Source organism: Calliopsis andreniformis, chromosome 5 (assembly GCF_051401765.1).
Source record: "Calliopsis andreniformis isolate RMS-2024a chromosome 5, iyCalAndr_principal, whole genome shotgun sequence".
Taxonomy (NCBI): Eukaryota; Metazoa; Arthropoda; class Insecta; order Hymenoptera; family Andrenidae; genus Calliopsis; species Calliopsis andreniformis.
Genome location: NC_135066.1, coordinates 5,720,831 through 5,734,038, shown reverse-complemented (window position 1 = coordinate 5,734,038; position 13,208 = coordinate 5,720,831). Strand labels below are relative to the sequence as shown.

The 13,208-nt window shown below is 45.0% G+C and overlaps 1 protein-coding gene across 1 annotated transcript; it reads right to left on the bottom strand.

Annotated features, from left to right (window-relative positions):
* Positions 1 to 4,582: 4,582 nt before the first annotated feature.
* Positions 4,583 to 5,200, bottom strand: LOC143179582 (uncharacterized). Its single transcript, XM_076378876.1, has 3 exons — positions 4,889 to 5,200; positions 4,749 to 4,821; positions 4,583 to 4,683 (listed from the first exon to the last, which is right to left on the bottom strand). The coding sequence occupies exons 1-3, from the start codon at positions 5,198 to 5,200 to the stop codon at positions 4,583 to 4,585; spliced, it is 486 nt and encodes a 161-aa protein (XP_076234991.1).
* Between the last annotated feature and the right edge of the window lie 8,008 nt (positions 5,201 to 13,208).

The window sequence follows — 13,208 nt, the reverse complement described above, 5'->3', positions numbered from 1 at the left end:
TTCATTCAACAACAATCGATTAAAATTCTTGTAAAGCATACCTGTTACCACTGGATCTCCTTTGCCCGCTGCTTAAGGAATGTTTCCTTTAAACCAGGACATGAACCAGTCTCCATATGAGTTGTCATCTATTCCTGGCGCATTGTCAATTAGCGCAGGCACTGGTAATTCACCATCCAGACTTAGGACATCGTCTCCAGTGAAATTCCAGAAATCTTTCCAGTGATGTTGGTTATGAGGTACGTCTCTGTCAACCGGCAACTCGTCAGACTCGTATCTGACAGTGGAGCTCGAGAGATCCCTCAATCCGTGCAGCGGCTTGTTATCCTGCCTCATTAACAGACCAGACTCAGTGCTGAGCAAACCATTTAACGGGGTGCCGAAGCTCGACATCCTCGAGCACCCATCATCGCCCCTTTGCTTCTGTTTGCAAGGACTGACAACACGCTCCAAGGAAGAATGACCAGCTTTCTTTCCCTCTTTGCTTGAACTGAGACCCTTCTTGCACTGCTGCATCTCCTTATATTCCCTTTCTTTCCTATCCTTCATAGACTCTTCTTGCGTTGACCGCTTCTCTGAAATAGAGAAATTCAGACATGTGAAAATTTGAATTGCAAGTAGTGTACAAGCTTTCACTTGTTTTGTGTCCGCTGTGTGATTGGTATTCAATATTCAAAGCGATCAGTTTTAAGTATACCTAATAGTACTATCCATACCTGAGCATATCTGTTCCCTTTTTTTGCCACAGGAGTCTTCAGTCTTGCCTCCTCTTTTACACGTGTCCTCCCTCCGTTCCTGTTTACACGACTTCGCTTCAGAATGTTTTTGGCACTTCTTCTCCGATGGTTTTCTATCCAAACACTTGGCAGGTGGCTTCTTACACTTGGTCGATTTTTTCTCAGCAGCCTTGCACGAAGTCCTGGAGTACTTACACGGAGGAGGCTTGGAATCCTTGCAAGAGGTTCTGGAGGGTTTGCAAGACGCCTCAGACTTCTGTGAGACAGACTCGTTGGACCTGCAGGATGGAGGCTTCGACTTCTTTCCATAGAATCGAATCTTTGACGGGTTGACAAACAGATTCTGCCTCGACTCGTTCAATTGTGACTTCAAACCAAACAGGGAGAAGCCGACAACAGGCAACGAGGAATAGCGTTTTATGCTCTTGATCGGGGCAGAACGTTCTGTGTACGCCGATTGAGTGTAGTTCCTCCTTCCAGTGCATTTCGCGGGCCTCTTGCCGCAATCGCGATCGTCACCCCTTCGGCGATTGCACGAGTCTCTTCTTGGAGCAGAACAGGTATCGCGACACTGATCCCTCTGCGAACAATCTCGACGCTCCGGCCTTTGGCACGACCTCTCCCTTCGACAGCTATCTCGTTCTCGATTGCAGCTTCTATCGCGGTAAAATGTACTTCGTTATCGTTGTTCAATTCCAACCGCAATCGGAGATAATTACATAATTGTATGAATATACTCGTGATTTTCGCTACTATTTGTTTTGTTTCCTGATTGTGATTCATATCCAATTTTCAAATTTTGAATAAAGATTCTATTCTATTTAGAGATTCAAGTAGTCAAGTCAAGTAATAATCAAGTGGTACTCAAGTAGTTACATCTCTCCTCAAAGTTCCAACTACTGTACCTACATCCAATTAAAAAACTATCCCAGACTCCTAACAGTGAAGTAGAATGTGTTCTACCCAAGTATCATCTAAAATTCAGTATCCCTAGCAACCCCAAAAATCCAGAAACCAGAATTCATCTACACGAACTCTCACTTACCTATCCCTATCGCATTGTCTGTTCCTCCGCGAGCAGTCCCTTCTGCTCGGTTTCGTGCAAAATTGTCTACCCTCCGAGGACTGTTGATGACACTGCTGTTCATCATTCGGCAGGCACGTGGGATCACGCACGGGCTCCTTCCTCGACGTCTCGCGCCTCCTCCCGCAGTTTCGCTCCCCCTTGAGAGGAGGACAGTGGTACTTATCGAAGTCACAGTCCGTCGGTTCTTGCAACGCTGGGCAACAGTAACGCTTGCATTTCTGCTTCGTCTTCGGCTGCCTCTCCTGGCACCTCGGTCTCTCCTGACACCTCGGCCTCTCCTGGCACTTCTGTCTCTCTTGACACCTGGGCCTCTCCTGGCACTTCTGTCTCTCCTGACACCTGTCCTGCCGATCGCAGGACCTCCGCCTAGGCTTCGTGCAGATCACCTTCCCCTCTACCATCCCCTCGTCCTCCTTGCACTTCCTCGGCGTTTGATTGCCCGAAGTAGTGGAGACGTTCAGCTTCGAGTGCCTCGAGTTCACAGGTCTCCTCGGGATCCTTCTGGAAAGGAGCTTGCTCAAGGTAGAACTGTTAGTAGACACGCGTCTCGTGAACGGTGGAAACGAGGGTGGCTTCCCTCGAGAGCCTCCTCCAGAGCTGGACGACATAGCGGACCCGTCGAACCCGTAGGATCCGATCTGCTGACCTTGCGGTGCACCCCCGTTTTGCTGAAGCCTGGCTTGCGTCGCGGCACAGGGAGACGTCCTCTGTGGCTTTTCACGTGGACTCGGTATTTTCAGCGTCGTCGGCTTAGATGGAATACCAATCGATTCATAAGTGTCGTGAAGGGTTTCGGGCGTGGACTGGGTGAAACGAGAGGGTTGGCGAGGTCCTGCCTCTTCTGAGTGCCTCCATGACTTCGGGGCGAAGTATTCTGGGGAATCGACTTTGGGCTCTGCTCTTTGGGGAGCCTCCGAGAATCTGTGTTCCCCCATGTCCATGTCTCGTATAGGCTCCTCTTCCATGAATTCAACTTGCTCCTTCGCTGACTTCATCTCCGCCTTCATAGGAGGCTGAGGATTACCTCTGTGAGTCGATTCCTCGGGTTTATCTACTTCTTGCGTTGAAGTCTCTTTCTTCTGACGTCTAGCCCACGATGGGATGAGTTTCTTGTAACCAGGGGACTCTGCAGATGCTTTTTTGGAGTCCAACTTCTCGGCAGGCTGACGCAGTACTGGTGCTAGGGGCTTCGGGAGCCTCTTAGGTGGACGAGAGGAGTACTGTGCAGACTGCTGGGACTGACACTTCATCTGGCCCGCTGAGAAGTCTGACTTCGAGACTGGTAGGAACTTGATGTCCTCCTTAGGGGCAGGTGTCTTCTGCGCTGATATCACTTTCTCGGCAGGAACCTTTTCACACTCTGCGATATTCTGATCCTTCGAGGCACTTAGATCTTCTTTCTTCAGCATTTCTGGCTTGTTAGGTTTCGAAGCTTCAAAGCTACTAACTTGACATCTATCAGGTTTAGTTGTGACTTGTTCAGGTGCTCTGTTCTCGATAGCTTTCGTTGTCAGTGACAGACAGTCTCTTCCATTAAGATCACCAGTGGTTTCCATCGACTTTGGAGCGCTCTTGATTGCTCGAGTAACCTTTACGTTCGCGTTTGTGGCTTCTCCACAGTCGTTTCGAGACAGTAAATCGAAATCGTATGTTTTGCCACCAGGTACAAAGGCGAAGTCATCAGCATGCTCCTTTCGAAGCGTTTTGTAGCCCTTCAGCTTCCATTTTAAGGTCCTTGGCACTGGGTTACCGTCTAGAAGAGACATCAGGCTGTCCTCTTTCAGAGGCTTCGGGATCTTCAAGCAGTTCATTGGCGTCTTCAGGTCGAACTTTGGATTGAGAGAAATCATCGGGTTCACCCCAGAAATTGAGGTCAGATTCGACGAGGCCTTCGATGTTTCTTCGAGCTCGGCTGGCGCCAGCGAGGAGATCATGTCCTTTGAGACAGGACATTTTCTCGAGTCACGACAGAGTTCTTCTTTAGGGGAGAACTCGAAGAAGCTCCATAATCGACGAGTCGACGCAGTGGTGTGCAGATGAGACGATGGCAGCTAGAATAAGGCGAATGATAATGTTTCAGGTGTTCTGTAGAATATTCGTGTTAGAGTTTTGTTGGTATAATAAATGTGTTGGTATTTACTTGAAGACCCTTTGAAGGCAGAACGTGAGGGAGATCTTGCAGAACCAGTGCCCTGAATCCGTTCATCGTTTTACGGGAATATTCAAACGAATTGTGCCGAAAGGAAGATTAGCGTTTCAGACGTCACTTAGAATTTTGAACATTAAATTGTTACTCAAAATGTATGTATTCGCATCAGGATCATTCCTGAGTTTTGCGTGGCATTTTGAAAGCGGGTGACAGAACGTTTAAGGAACAATGGGGGATCGGCCGAAACAGTCGCCAATCGATTCTCGATGGGCGCAATCGAAGTGTGTTCAGTCTTATCATCCAGCGCGCGATTCACTTTGAATTCCACGTAGGGTCTGTTCAAATACCCAATTTATACAGTAGTTAAAAACTTCCGCAATAATATCATATAAAAAATTGTTGTAATTTTCAGTCAGAATTGTAATCGATATTTCGTAAGTAGGCAATTGTTCTACAATGAAATTCAAATTTTGTTGCTCTATCTTCTTTTTATAATTCATTACTTTTAAGTCATTATTCTAATTATTTCTTTATTTAGTATATATTATATACAATTTCCTTCAAAAAATGGAGTGTAATACTTCCAAAGCATAGCGTCTCTAACGAAGGTTACTCGAAGAAGCTCGCCACGAGATAGATAAAAAAATTAGCTGGAAGCAACCTTATCAGAAACTCGAGCTCGCCAATGGAAGTCAACACAGCCGCCTCAGCTGGACAATAAAAAATGTTTCAAAAACTGAACCCCCTAAATTGAACTTCTATTTATTTCTTAAACACTCCACGTCCTTTTCAACTATAAATTTCTTTTTATTATTCTCAATCAGGAACACGAATAAGTTGGACGATTTCTATTCTATCCAGGTTATTAATTTTTCTCTTTGTTTCGGAGTTTGTGTTCATATTCGGTCTTCAGACTGCGAAGGTGACTCGGCGTTTTCGTCCAGCAGACTTCTTCGCATTGCGTTTGCTGTTCGGATAGGCGAATTTCAACCTCTGTAGGTCAGATTCATAGTCCTCCTCCGAAAATCGCTCACCATTTGCCGGATGACCCTTGGAGGGGGTCTGTCGCATCGCACCCCGTAGACGACCCTCGAGTTTTCCGACGGCACTCGGTTCATTCGGTTCAGAATCCTCGTTCGACGATCCCGCGGCAGCAGAACTTCCACCCAGCATGGTTCGCCTTTCGCCTGTGTCCACTGCTCGTACATCGACCGAAACGGTTCCCATGATTTCGACTCGTTAGTGCTATACGCTTTCTGGGGAGACGATCGAATTGAAGGATTTTTATTTCCACCCTTCTTTTTTTCAATTAATAGACATATAACTAGAGGGAAGTATAGTGTCAAGTACATACGTACAGGGTGATCAGTTTATCTGGAAACCCTCAGAGTGTTGGCAACGTTTATTTTAAATGCTGTTAGCATTGCAAGTGCTGCCAACACCCATTAGGGGGTTTCCAGTTACACTGATCATCCTGTATGTATAGTATTGCTTCATGGACTTAAACAGTCAGATAGGTTAGTGTGCATTCTGTGGTTAGACGAAAACATAGTATAGAATTAGAGTAACATGAAGAATAGAATTTGTATATCACCTTTTTTACGAGAATAGAAAATAATTTAGTAACTTGTAAATTTCTTTAAAGTTGATACGTGGTTGAGAGTTCATATTACCAATGAGGTCTTCCTCAAGGCTGGCCTCAGAGATCGTGAAGTCAACACCCTGATTTCGTTCATGACCAGTATTTACGAGGCTCTAGTAAGCTAGGAACTCGTTTTTACATTTTCAGAAAGAAACTGGAAAATTAGCGAGCGTCTTTGAACAGAGATATTGGAGTTACATTGTCTAGACGGGATTTTATCGACGTCAAGACCTTGTCACATCTGTGAATTTTTCTTCTGAAGACAATGAACGATAGGGAAACAGAAACGAAGCGTAATCGATATGGTCACCTCGTCAAAATTTGATTCGAGTGAAATTTCCGTTTTAATTGACCATTGGATTTTCTTTGCGAAGGATTCATTAACATAAAACATAAAAATATAATACAGAATACAAAACAGTTCTAGGTGCGAAAAAATGTCATTTAAAGGCTGATAGTTCGACAAAAGTTCATCGAAGGATATGATAACTACGTCATTGATTAAAATAAATCGCTATTTCACGTATAATTTCATTTAACAAAAGGCTAGAAAATTTTCAGATACCTAGATAGCACTCTCCTCTAACAAATCCGAAATATTCTTCTAAAATTTCCCATCGAAATTAGTTTTCCTCCAAAACAAATCCATTCCCTATCATCGAAAGAGAAAGAGTGTTGTACTTTTCTATTTGCCAGAGAATTCATCCATACAGTGGATATTATTTTTCAGCAATTAAATTGCAAGACAGAGGGGGCTTTCGCGTGCACGCTTCGTTAGTCGATTCCAAAACGATGCGACGAGGAATTCGGAACTTCGCCGATTTCGAGGCGCGTTAACGAGCCAAGTTCTCGTCCATGCACACCCTTCCCTCTCTCACCCCCTCTTCCGAGTAGTAATTTAAGTGCGTGCCTGTGCACTTGATTGCATATCGCAGCGCACGTTGTTTCAGACGCGCGGGGATAATGTCTTAATGAGTAGAACTCAGTAGTTATCGAAGCGTCGAGTCGAAGTACTTGGACTAACAGTCAGCGTGGGAGGGTGACTCGCCTTTCAGGGGATTCCAAAAGTAGACTCGCGTTTAATCGATTCTGCGTGTTAGTTCAGTCTTCAATAGTAAACTGTGACCATTTCCAAGTTTCTCTTTAAATTCTTCTATTTTAAGACGAAAAGTTCTTCTATTCAAACTTTAGAGTATCCCCAGAATACACAATATTCCCTAAATTAGTTAAACATGTCTTCAAGTTTCCAGAAATTTAATTAATAAACAAGAATACAACCCTACACAATAATTCTTCAAGTTTTTCTTTTTCCCTCTTTATATTATTCTCTTTTTCGCTTCTTTTTATCGTATCAAACAGCTAGCAAGTAAATAAATGAATAGAATGAGCGTTTATATCCCTCGCAAAAAGGAGGCACAAGCTGAATGGATTCCTGGCTCCCGAATCGCGAAACACTCGGACGAGGAGAGGGAACGAGTTCCATTGGAGCATGCTCCGTTCCGGAAACAAACGTCAACGATGAACAGATCGATGATTCGCGTCCATGGAAACCGCGGGTGGACCAATGCGGGGAGACCATTCTCCTTTCCGGACAGGCGCGTCGGCCTTTTTCCCGCTGCCACCGCTAACGAGGGAAGGAAAAGCCTTTCGATGAGAAAAAGGGAACGACGTTTGTGTCGGCGGTGACGAGAAGCGAACAATATTTGTTTCGATCGCGTCAAGTGGAAAAATACCGTATCGAGGATTGTGGAGGCGGTAAATGTGGACAGCATCAGGAATTTTCTTGGTCGAGGACACCTTGATGAGTCTTCTGTGTTTAATTATTTTTCAAGAATAATGATGTCGTTAAATCACTGTATACAAAGTGATCCAAAATAGGCGGGCTGTTTCTACAAAGAGGAGCTCGAGATGCAACAATAATGATACTTTGCATTCGGAAGAAAACAAATATCCCTACAAACTTTTTTCAAGACAGAGAAAGAATGAATTAAAAAACACTTTCATTTTCGTTTTTCGTGAATAATAAAATTGAATTTGCAAATAAACTTCCACTAGCTTGAAATAAAAAAGTTCTATCTAAGACAACTTCTACATACTCAGTCAATTTCTACGATTTCCACAGTCTGAGGAAAATGTCTTCGAAGGTCGAAATCGAGTCTTCACTTTTATCATTCATAATCGATTCCAGGGGTAGAGGGAAAGAGGAGGGCTCGTTTGTAAACGAGTCTCAGCTGTACGGAGTACGGATGCTCCCCCATGCACCGATTCGATTTTGTTTCGAGCTTACTGTCAGATCGGTCAGGTAGTTCGACTCCGTATTACGTTACCAGCGACGCTCGCTCGAGTGCGTTCGCTCGCGCTGGTGGCTGCACGTCACCTGACTTTAACTTTGTTTAAAATTAATTAAGCCTGAGGTGTCGGGGGGACTCGGTCTCGCGACATCCTGGCGACCCTGTTCACAAGAAAAAGGATGCAAAAGAGTTTAATGTCCTTTTTTTGCTGAAAGGGGGTGGCGCAGTGGACACGGAGGGGGGAGGTCGGAATGAAGCTCAGAGACATAGTGTAGAAATTCCAGAAAAGAGGATTCTGAGAAATAGTTAATGGGGAATGGAAGAAATTCTGGTGAAGAAGCGATTCGATGGTTGAAACGGCAACTTTTAATAAGAAACTCTATCCTAAATAAAAATGACATTAGTTAGGAAATATTATTGAGTATGTATTAAATATATTAATTATTCTTTTTTATTATTTAAGTGGAAAAGAGTGACAGTTGAAACGTGATAATGAAATTTCTTGTTTTTATACTTAGAAGTTTCTCCTGTGGCATTGATAGTCCTATCATTCATAATTTGCATTCACAGAACCAGCCGCAAGTCGAGTTGTCTCCAAAGACAGGGAAACCGGAAGTCGTGCTCGTACGAGGAAGATTTACGGTCTTCCAAGTGTCTCTCGTTGCGAGTTCTTGCTCCGTACCCACCCCGCCCACGAACGACAGTAGATTACGATGCTTTTTGCATCGTGAAGCATCCTGCACGCGTTCCCCTAACCACAGGATTTATTGATTATACAAACAATAAGGAAATCCCCGAGAGAATGAGACGCCAAAGGGTGGGTGACACTTCCGTCTTCTAGGGCCATTCTCCAGTTTTTCTTTACCTTTTTATTCTATACCTACTACCACAGCTCTATTAAGATCTAACCATAGCTCTAATAGTTCCCTAAGGGATACGTAACTCTAATGGCTTCTAAAATTACACAGAAATTCATCATGTCTCAAAAATACCGCCCAATAATACCACCTATCTCAAACTGTAAACGTAACTCGACTAAACAAACGCGGCACTTCGCGAAGCAAAATTCGCGAATCACTGCTGGTCTCCCCTTATCAATTACCACAAAGAAGAGGAGAACCACGCAAGTGTACAATTCGTGTCGGAGTTACAGCAGGCAATGCACGATAATTCCCGCCAGCAACAATACAAACCGTCCGGTTATTTATCCGGCTGTGTCAGAGGCGCAAAACTCGTCGCAATTCTACACCAACTGTCCTCTTCAAAGGACGAACGAGTAGTAAAGCCGAAAGTTCGTCATTGTTGCTCTCGCGTCGCAGCGCCGGTGTCATCAAAGTGGCAATCGCGGCGATGTCAAACTTTCCCTCCCCCCCGTTCCCTTGCCCAATCACCCCCGATACGTGGCTAGGGGGGCACGTTTCGCCTATTGCATCGGCTAGATAGCCTGGCTAGGCAATTTCGTGCGTTCTCTGCTATCCGAAACCAATGGGCGTTGCTTCATCGTAACGCGATACGTTTGTGCTCTCCTCCACGTGCACGTAAACGTATTCGTGCATGTGTGTGCAAACGGTGCGCGTACCTCTCGAACGTGGTCTCGTTGATAAGAGCAAACGCGGGATTCGCGCGTATCGGAAGCGTTCGTATGGGAGTGCACACGTACAGGGTGTACGAAAATTAATGCACGCCCAGTGAAAGGCTGAGGAAAGTTTAGAAAGTGAATTGAAGCTTCCTTTTCTGCCACATTGTTCGCTGGGGAAATGGGAATTGGGAAACTGTGCTCGTTGTGACCATGGGGCTTGGATATGTGGCGAACTTAGAGAGAGTGAGGGGTAGTTTGATGTATGAGTAATTGTATTGGTAACCCATTTTTAGACTGGATGTCTAGGCAAATTCTTATTTTCGTAGGCATAATTAGAAAAAGAGAAGTTTAATTAGAAATCTATTTTATCCTGCAAATATTAAACTTTCTATATTTAGTATACTATTTATAGGAATTTTGTATTTCTTTGCAAATAAGAGATTGAATTGTTTTGGATGCTTATTTTCACTTAAAATAGAGAATGTTGCTATAGGTTTATATATTGTTGCATTGACCGCGATTTAGTAGACACCCAGTGTGAGTAATATTCTAATAAAAGTGATATCGCCGTGGGCGCGTCCTCGAATAACGAGAAAAAGAACGCTACAAGCAGAGAGACTGCACTTTGCCCTATCTTGCGCGCGATCGTTCTTAGACACTACTCCGAAATAACGAGATTACGCCAATTTCCACGAGGCCGAGTTTCAACTGCACCATAAACCTGTTTCTTACGAGTTCCACGTGGACAATGAGAACCAACGAGACGGTGATCATCCAGGGACTAGTATTAGAAACTTCTCTGCTTTGAAGAAGGTCTACGTTGCTTATCTTGTTAGTAACTAATCTGAGCAGCAAACCATAAGAAAAATGTGAAGAGAATCGCCAATTCTAGAAAGAAAAATCTTTCAGCAATTTAAAAAATTCGAGTAGGGTACTTGTCCACATTTCTGTACCTTCGAATTCAAATCATTTTTAAAAAAAGAATTTTTATTCAAAGTGTAACACTTTCCCTCTAATCTTACATGTTAATAAGTAAACTCAATTTAAAAAAAAGAATAATTTCTCAGTCTCTGGCACAGTCTCTGGTACAGGCACAGCAATGTCAAGCACCCTAGATATAATTCGCTAGATAGGAGCTACAGATCCAACGTAAACACCCGAGTCAGGCACCCTCCACTCTTGAAACATATTCTAGCCATCTGTCAAAGGTCAAAGAGACGCAAACCCCCACGAAGGCTCCGCAAAAAATTCCCTAGCTACCAGTTCCACCGTATTCCCCACACCTTCCGGCAGAAAACATCTCGGACGACTGTCAAAGGTTAAAAAGATATAAACCCCAGGGAGATTGACGTCCCTCTCATGAATATACGACGCCGCGGGACGATAGTTATTGCTTGTACGCGCGAGTACCGTGGATTCTTAGGTGGAAAATACGAGCACGAGGCACGGGACGGGACCGCTCGGGAAAGAGGAAAAAAGAGAAGGTTCCGTGGGAACGGTCGGAGGTGCGAGAAAGAGAGAGCGAGGTCGAAGGAGAAAGGTGGAGAGAGGGAGAGACGAGGGCCTCGTGTCGATCCTATCGGAGCCCCGAATCTCGGAATTCGAATTTGTCCCCTTATCTGCGGATTCCATCGTAATTGCTTATCTACGAGGCGCTCGCTCGCCTCGGGACAGCCATATCCACCTACTTTATGCGACGCGATGCGTCGACCCACGAGACACGCATGTACGCGCGGCTCTCGCGTGTTTCCGTCACGCGAAACCTCCGACAGCCCGAGGGACGTTTATCGCCGGTAGGGAATCGTATACACGTCCCTCCTTCTCTCCTTTTTTCTCTCCCCTCGACTCTGTTACCCGCGCCCACCAATCTCCGCGATCCTTCCTCCTCGAGGACGCTCTTCCGGTGGCGCCTTCCTTCGGTGCCATTGTTTTGACACGATTTCGCGCTGCCCGTGTATTTGGGACATTTGCTGGATGGAGGAGTGTTTCAGATGGCGATTTCATTGCCAACTATCATCTCCAAAAGGTTAAAGATCGAGACGTGCATTTCTACTGTCTACTTACTAGAACATGTGTCTAGTAATCACAGTATTGAAGCATTTACCTTGCAGCCTGTATGAAAAAGTAGACTTAGAATTTCAAACTCCAATCCAACATAAGACAACAATAAATACAGCACTGAAAACCTAATGAAAATTCCCATCCCCATATATCCCCATATCTCTCACCCGTTTACTATTACCCTATCAAACACCCCAACAAAAGGAAACGCTTCCATGCACCTTGGTGACGGTACGTAAAATCGAAACCAAATAGCCTGGATAACCAACTGGTACATCCACCAAGTGGGATCGACAACTGTCTAACGATCGTTCGACAAATAGTGTCGAAGGATCGAGGAAGTAGCGACGGTAGTGGCACCCGTGGAAACGTGTCCGTGTGTGGTCCACGCTGTCCCCGTCCTTCTGTTTCGTCGCTCGAGTCCCTCTCGTCCTCGAGCGCATCGCCAACGATGACGTTAGTAACCCGATATCACCGGCATCCACGGTCCCGCAGACGGCTTCCATACAGATGTTCCAAAGGGAATAGGGCCGCGCAGAGGTGGCGTACCATTATCCGTTTATGGGATGCCGTTTCGCGTCCTAGCCGCGGTCTACACCCATCCACAGGGCCATCGATAACGGTAATCGGCTTTTTCCCTAGACGCGCGTCGAATCGCGAACGATAGCCCCCTGGAGCTAGAGTTCCGTGAAGAGCGATGAACCTTAACTGAATTTTTTAATAATCATCGTGTTATCGTGGGTACCATGAGGTGAGAAGATAATGGGGACTTGGTCGAGCTTGTGAAAGATCGGTTTCCTGGTTAAGGAAACAGGACTGTGATAGGGTCTGTGGATTGGGATACGGGGAAGTCTGGGTTAGATGAGGAGTTTGGGGTTCTAGGAGTCTGGGGTTCTAGATGAACGTGAGAGGTTGAGGGTGGATATGGTTCTGAAGAACACAAGTGTTAAGATTTGAGTTGTGACTTAGGGGAATATTCTTTTAACTGTACAAGAACCTACATATCTTAGACTACCATATTGTGTGGAAGAGAGCACCTTTATCTTCTTCAAACAAAGATAGAAGATTGTAAAGAACACATCATTACTATCAAGAAAATATTCATATGTATCCAACAGCAATAGTGGAACAGGACACTTTGCTAATACTTTACCCTATATCTATAATTCTCTAGAATCTGGTCTAAAAGAAACCCCAAATCCTTGATTCCAACAGTGACTCCACTTCAGCTGAAAGCAGTGCAATTCTCCAAACCTCACCAAGCTACCTCTAAACCTCACCACCACGACAAATAGGTATCAATGGAGTACCCATATCTCCACTGTCGCTCCATTGACAACCCATTAGTCCCCAGACTGGTTATCATCCACCCCGCGGCGTACTTCGCGCCAACCAGCTGAGAGTAAAAACACACAACTCCACGGGCCCCCGTTTTCGGGCTTCTCGCAGGAAAACGGTTCTGATTTTCTTAGAAGCTGCAGCTGTGATCGATACGGGAACGAGGCTAGATAGAGATCGCGCGAGCACCTGTTTCAAACAGCCCGAAACTTTTGGCCACCCTCGCGGGCGAATTTCAAGGAATCGTTGCGATTCTTGGTAGCGTGGAATCACGAGGATAAGGGGGGAGAGAGAGGGATGGAAAGAAGAAGTAAGAGGTCGGAG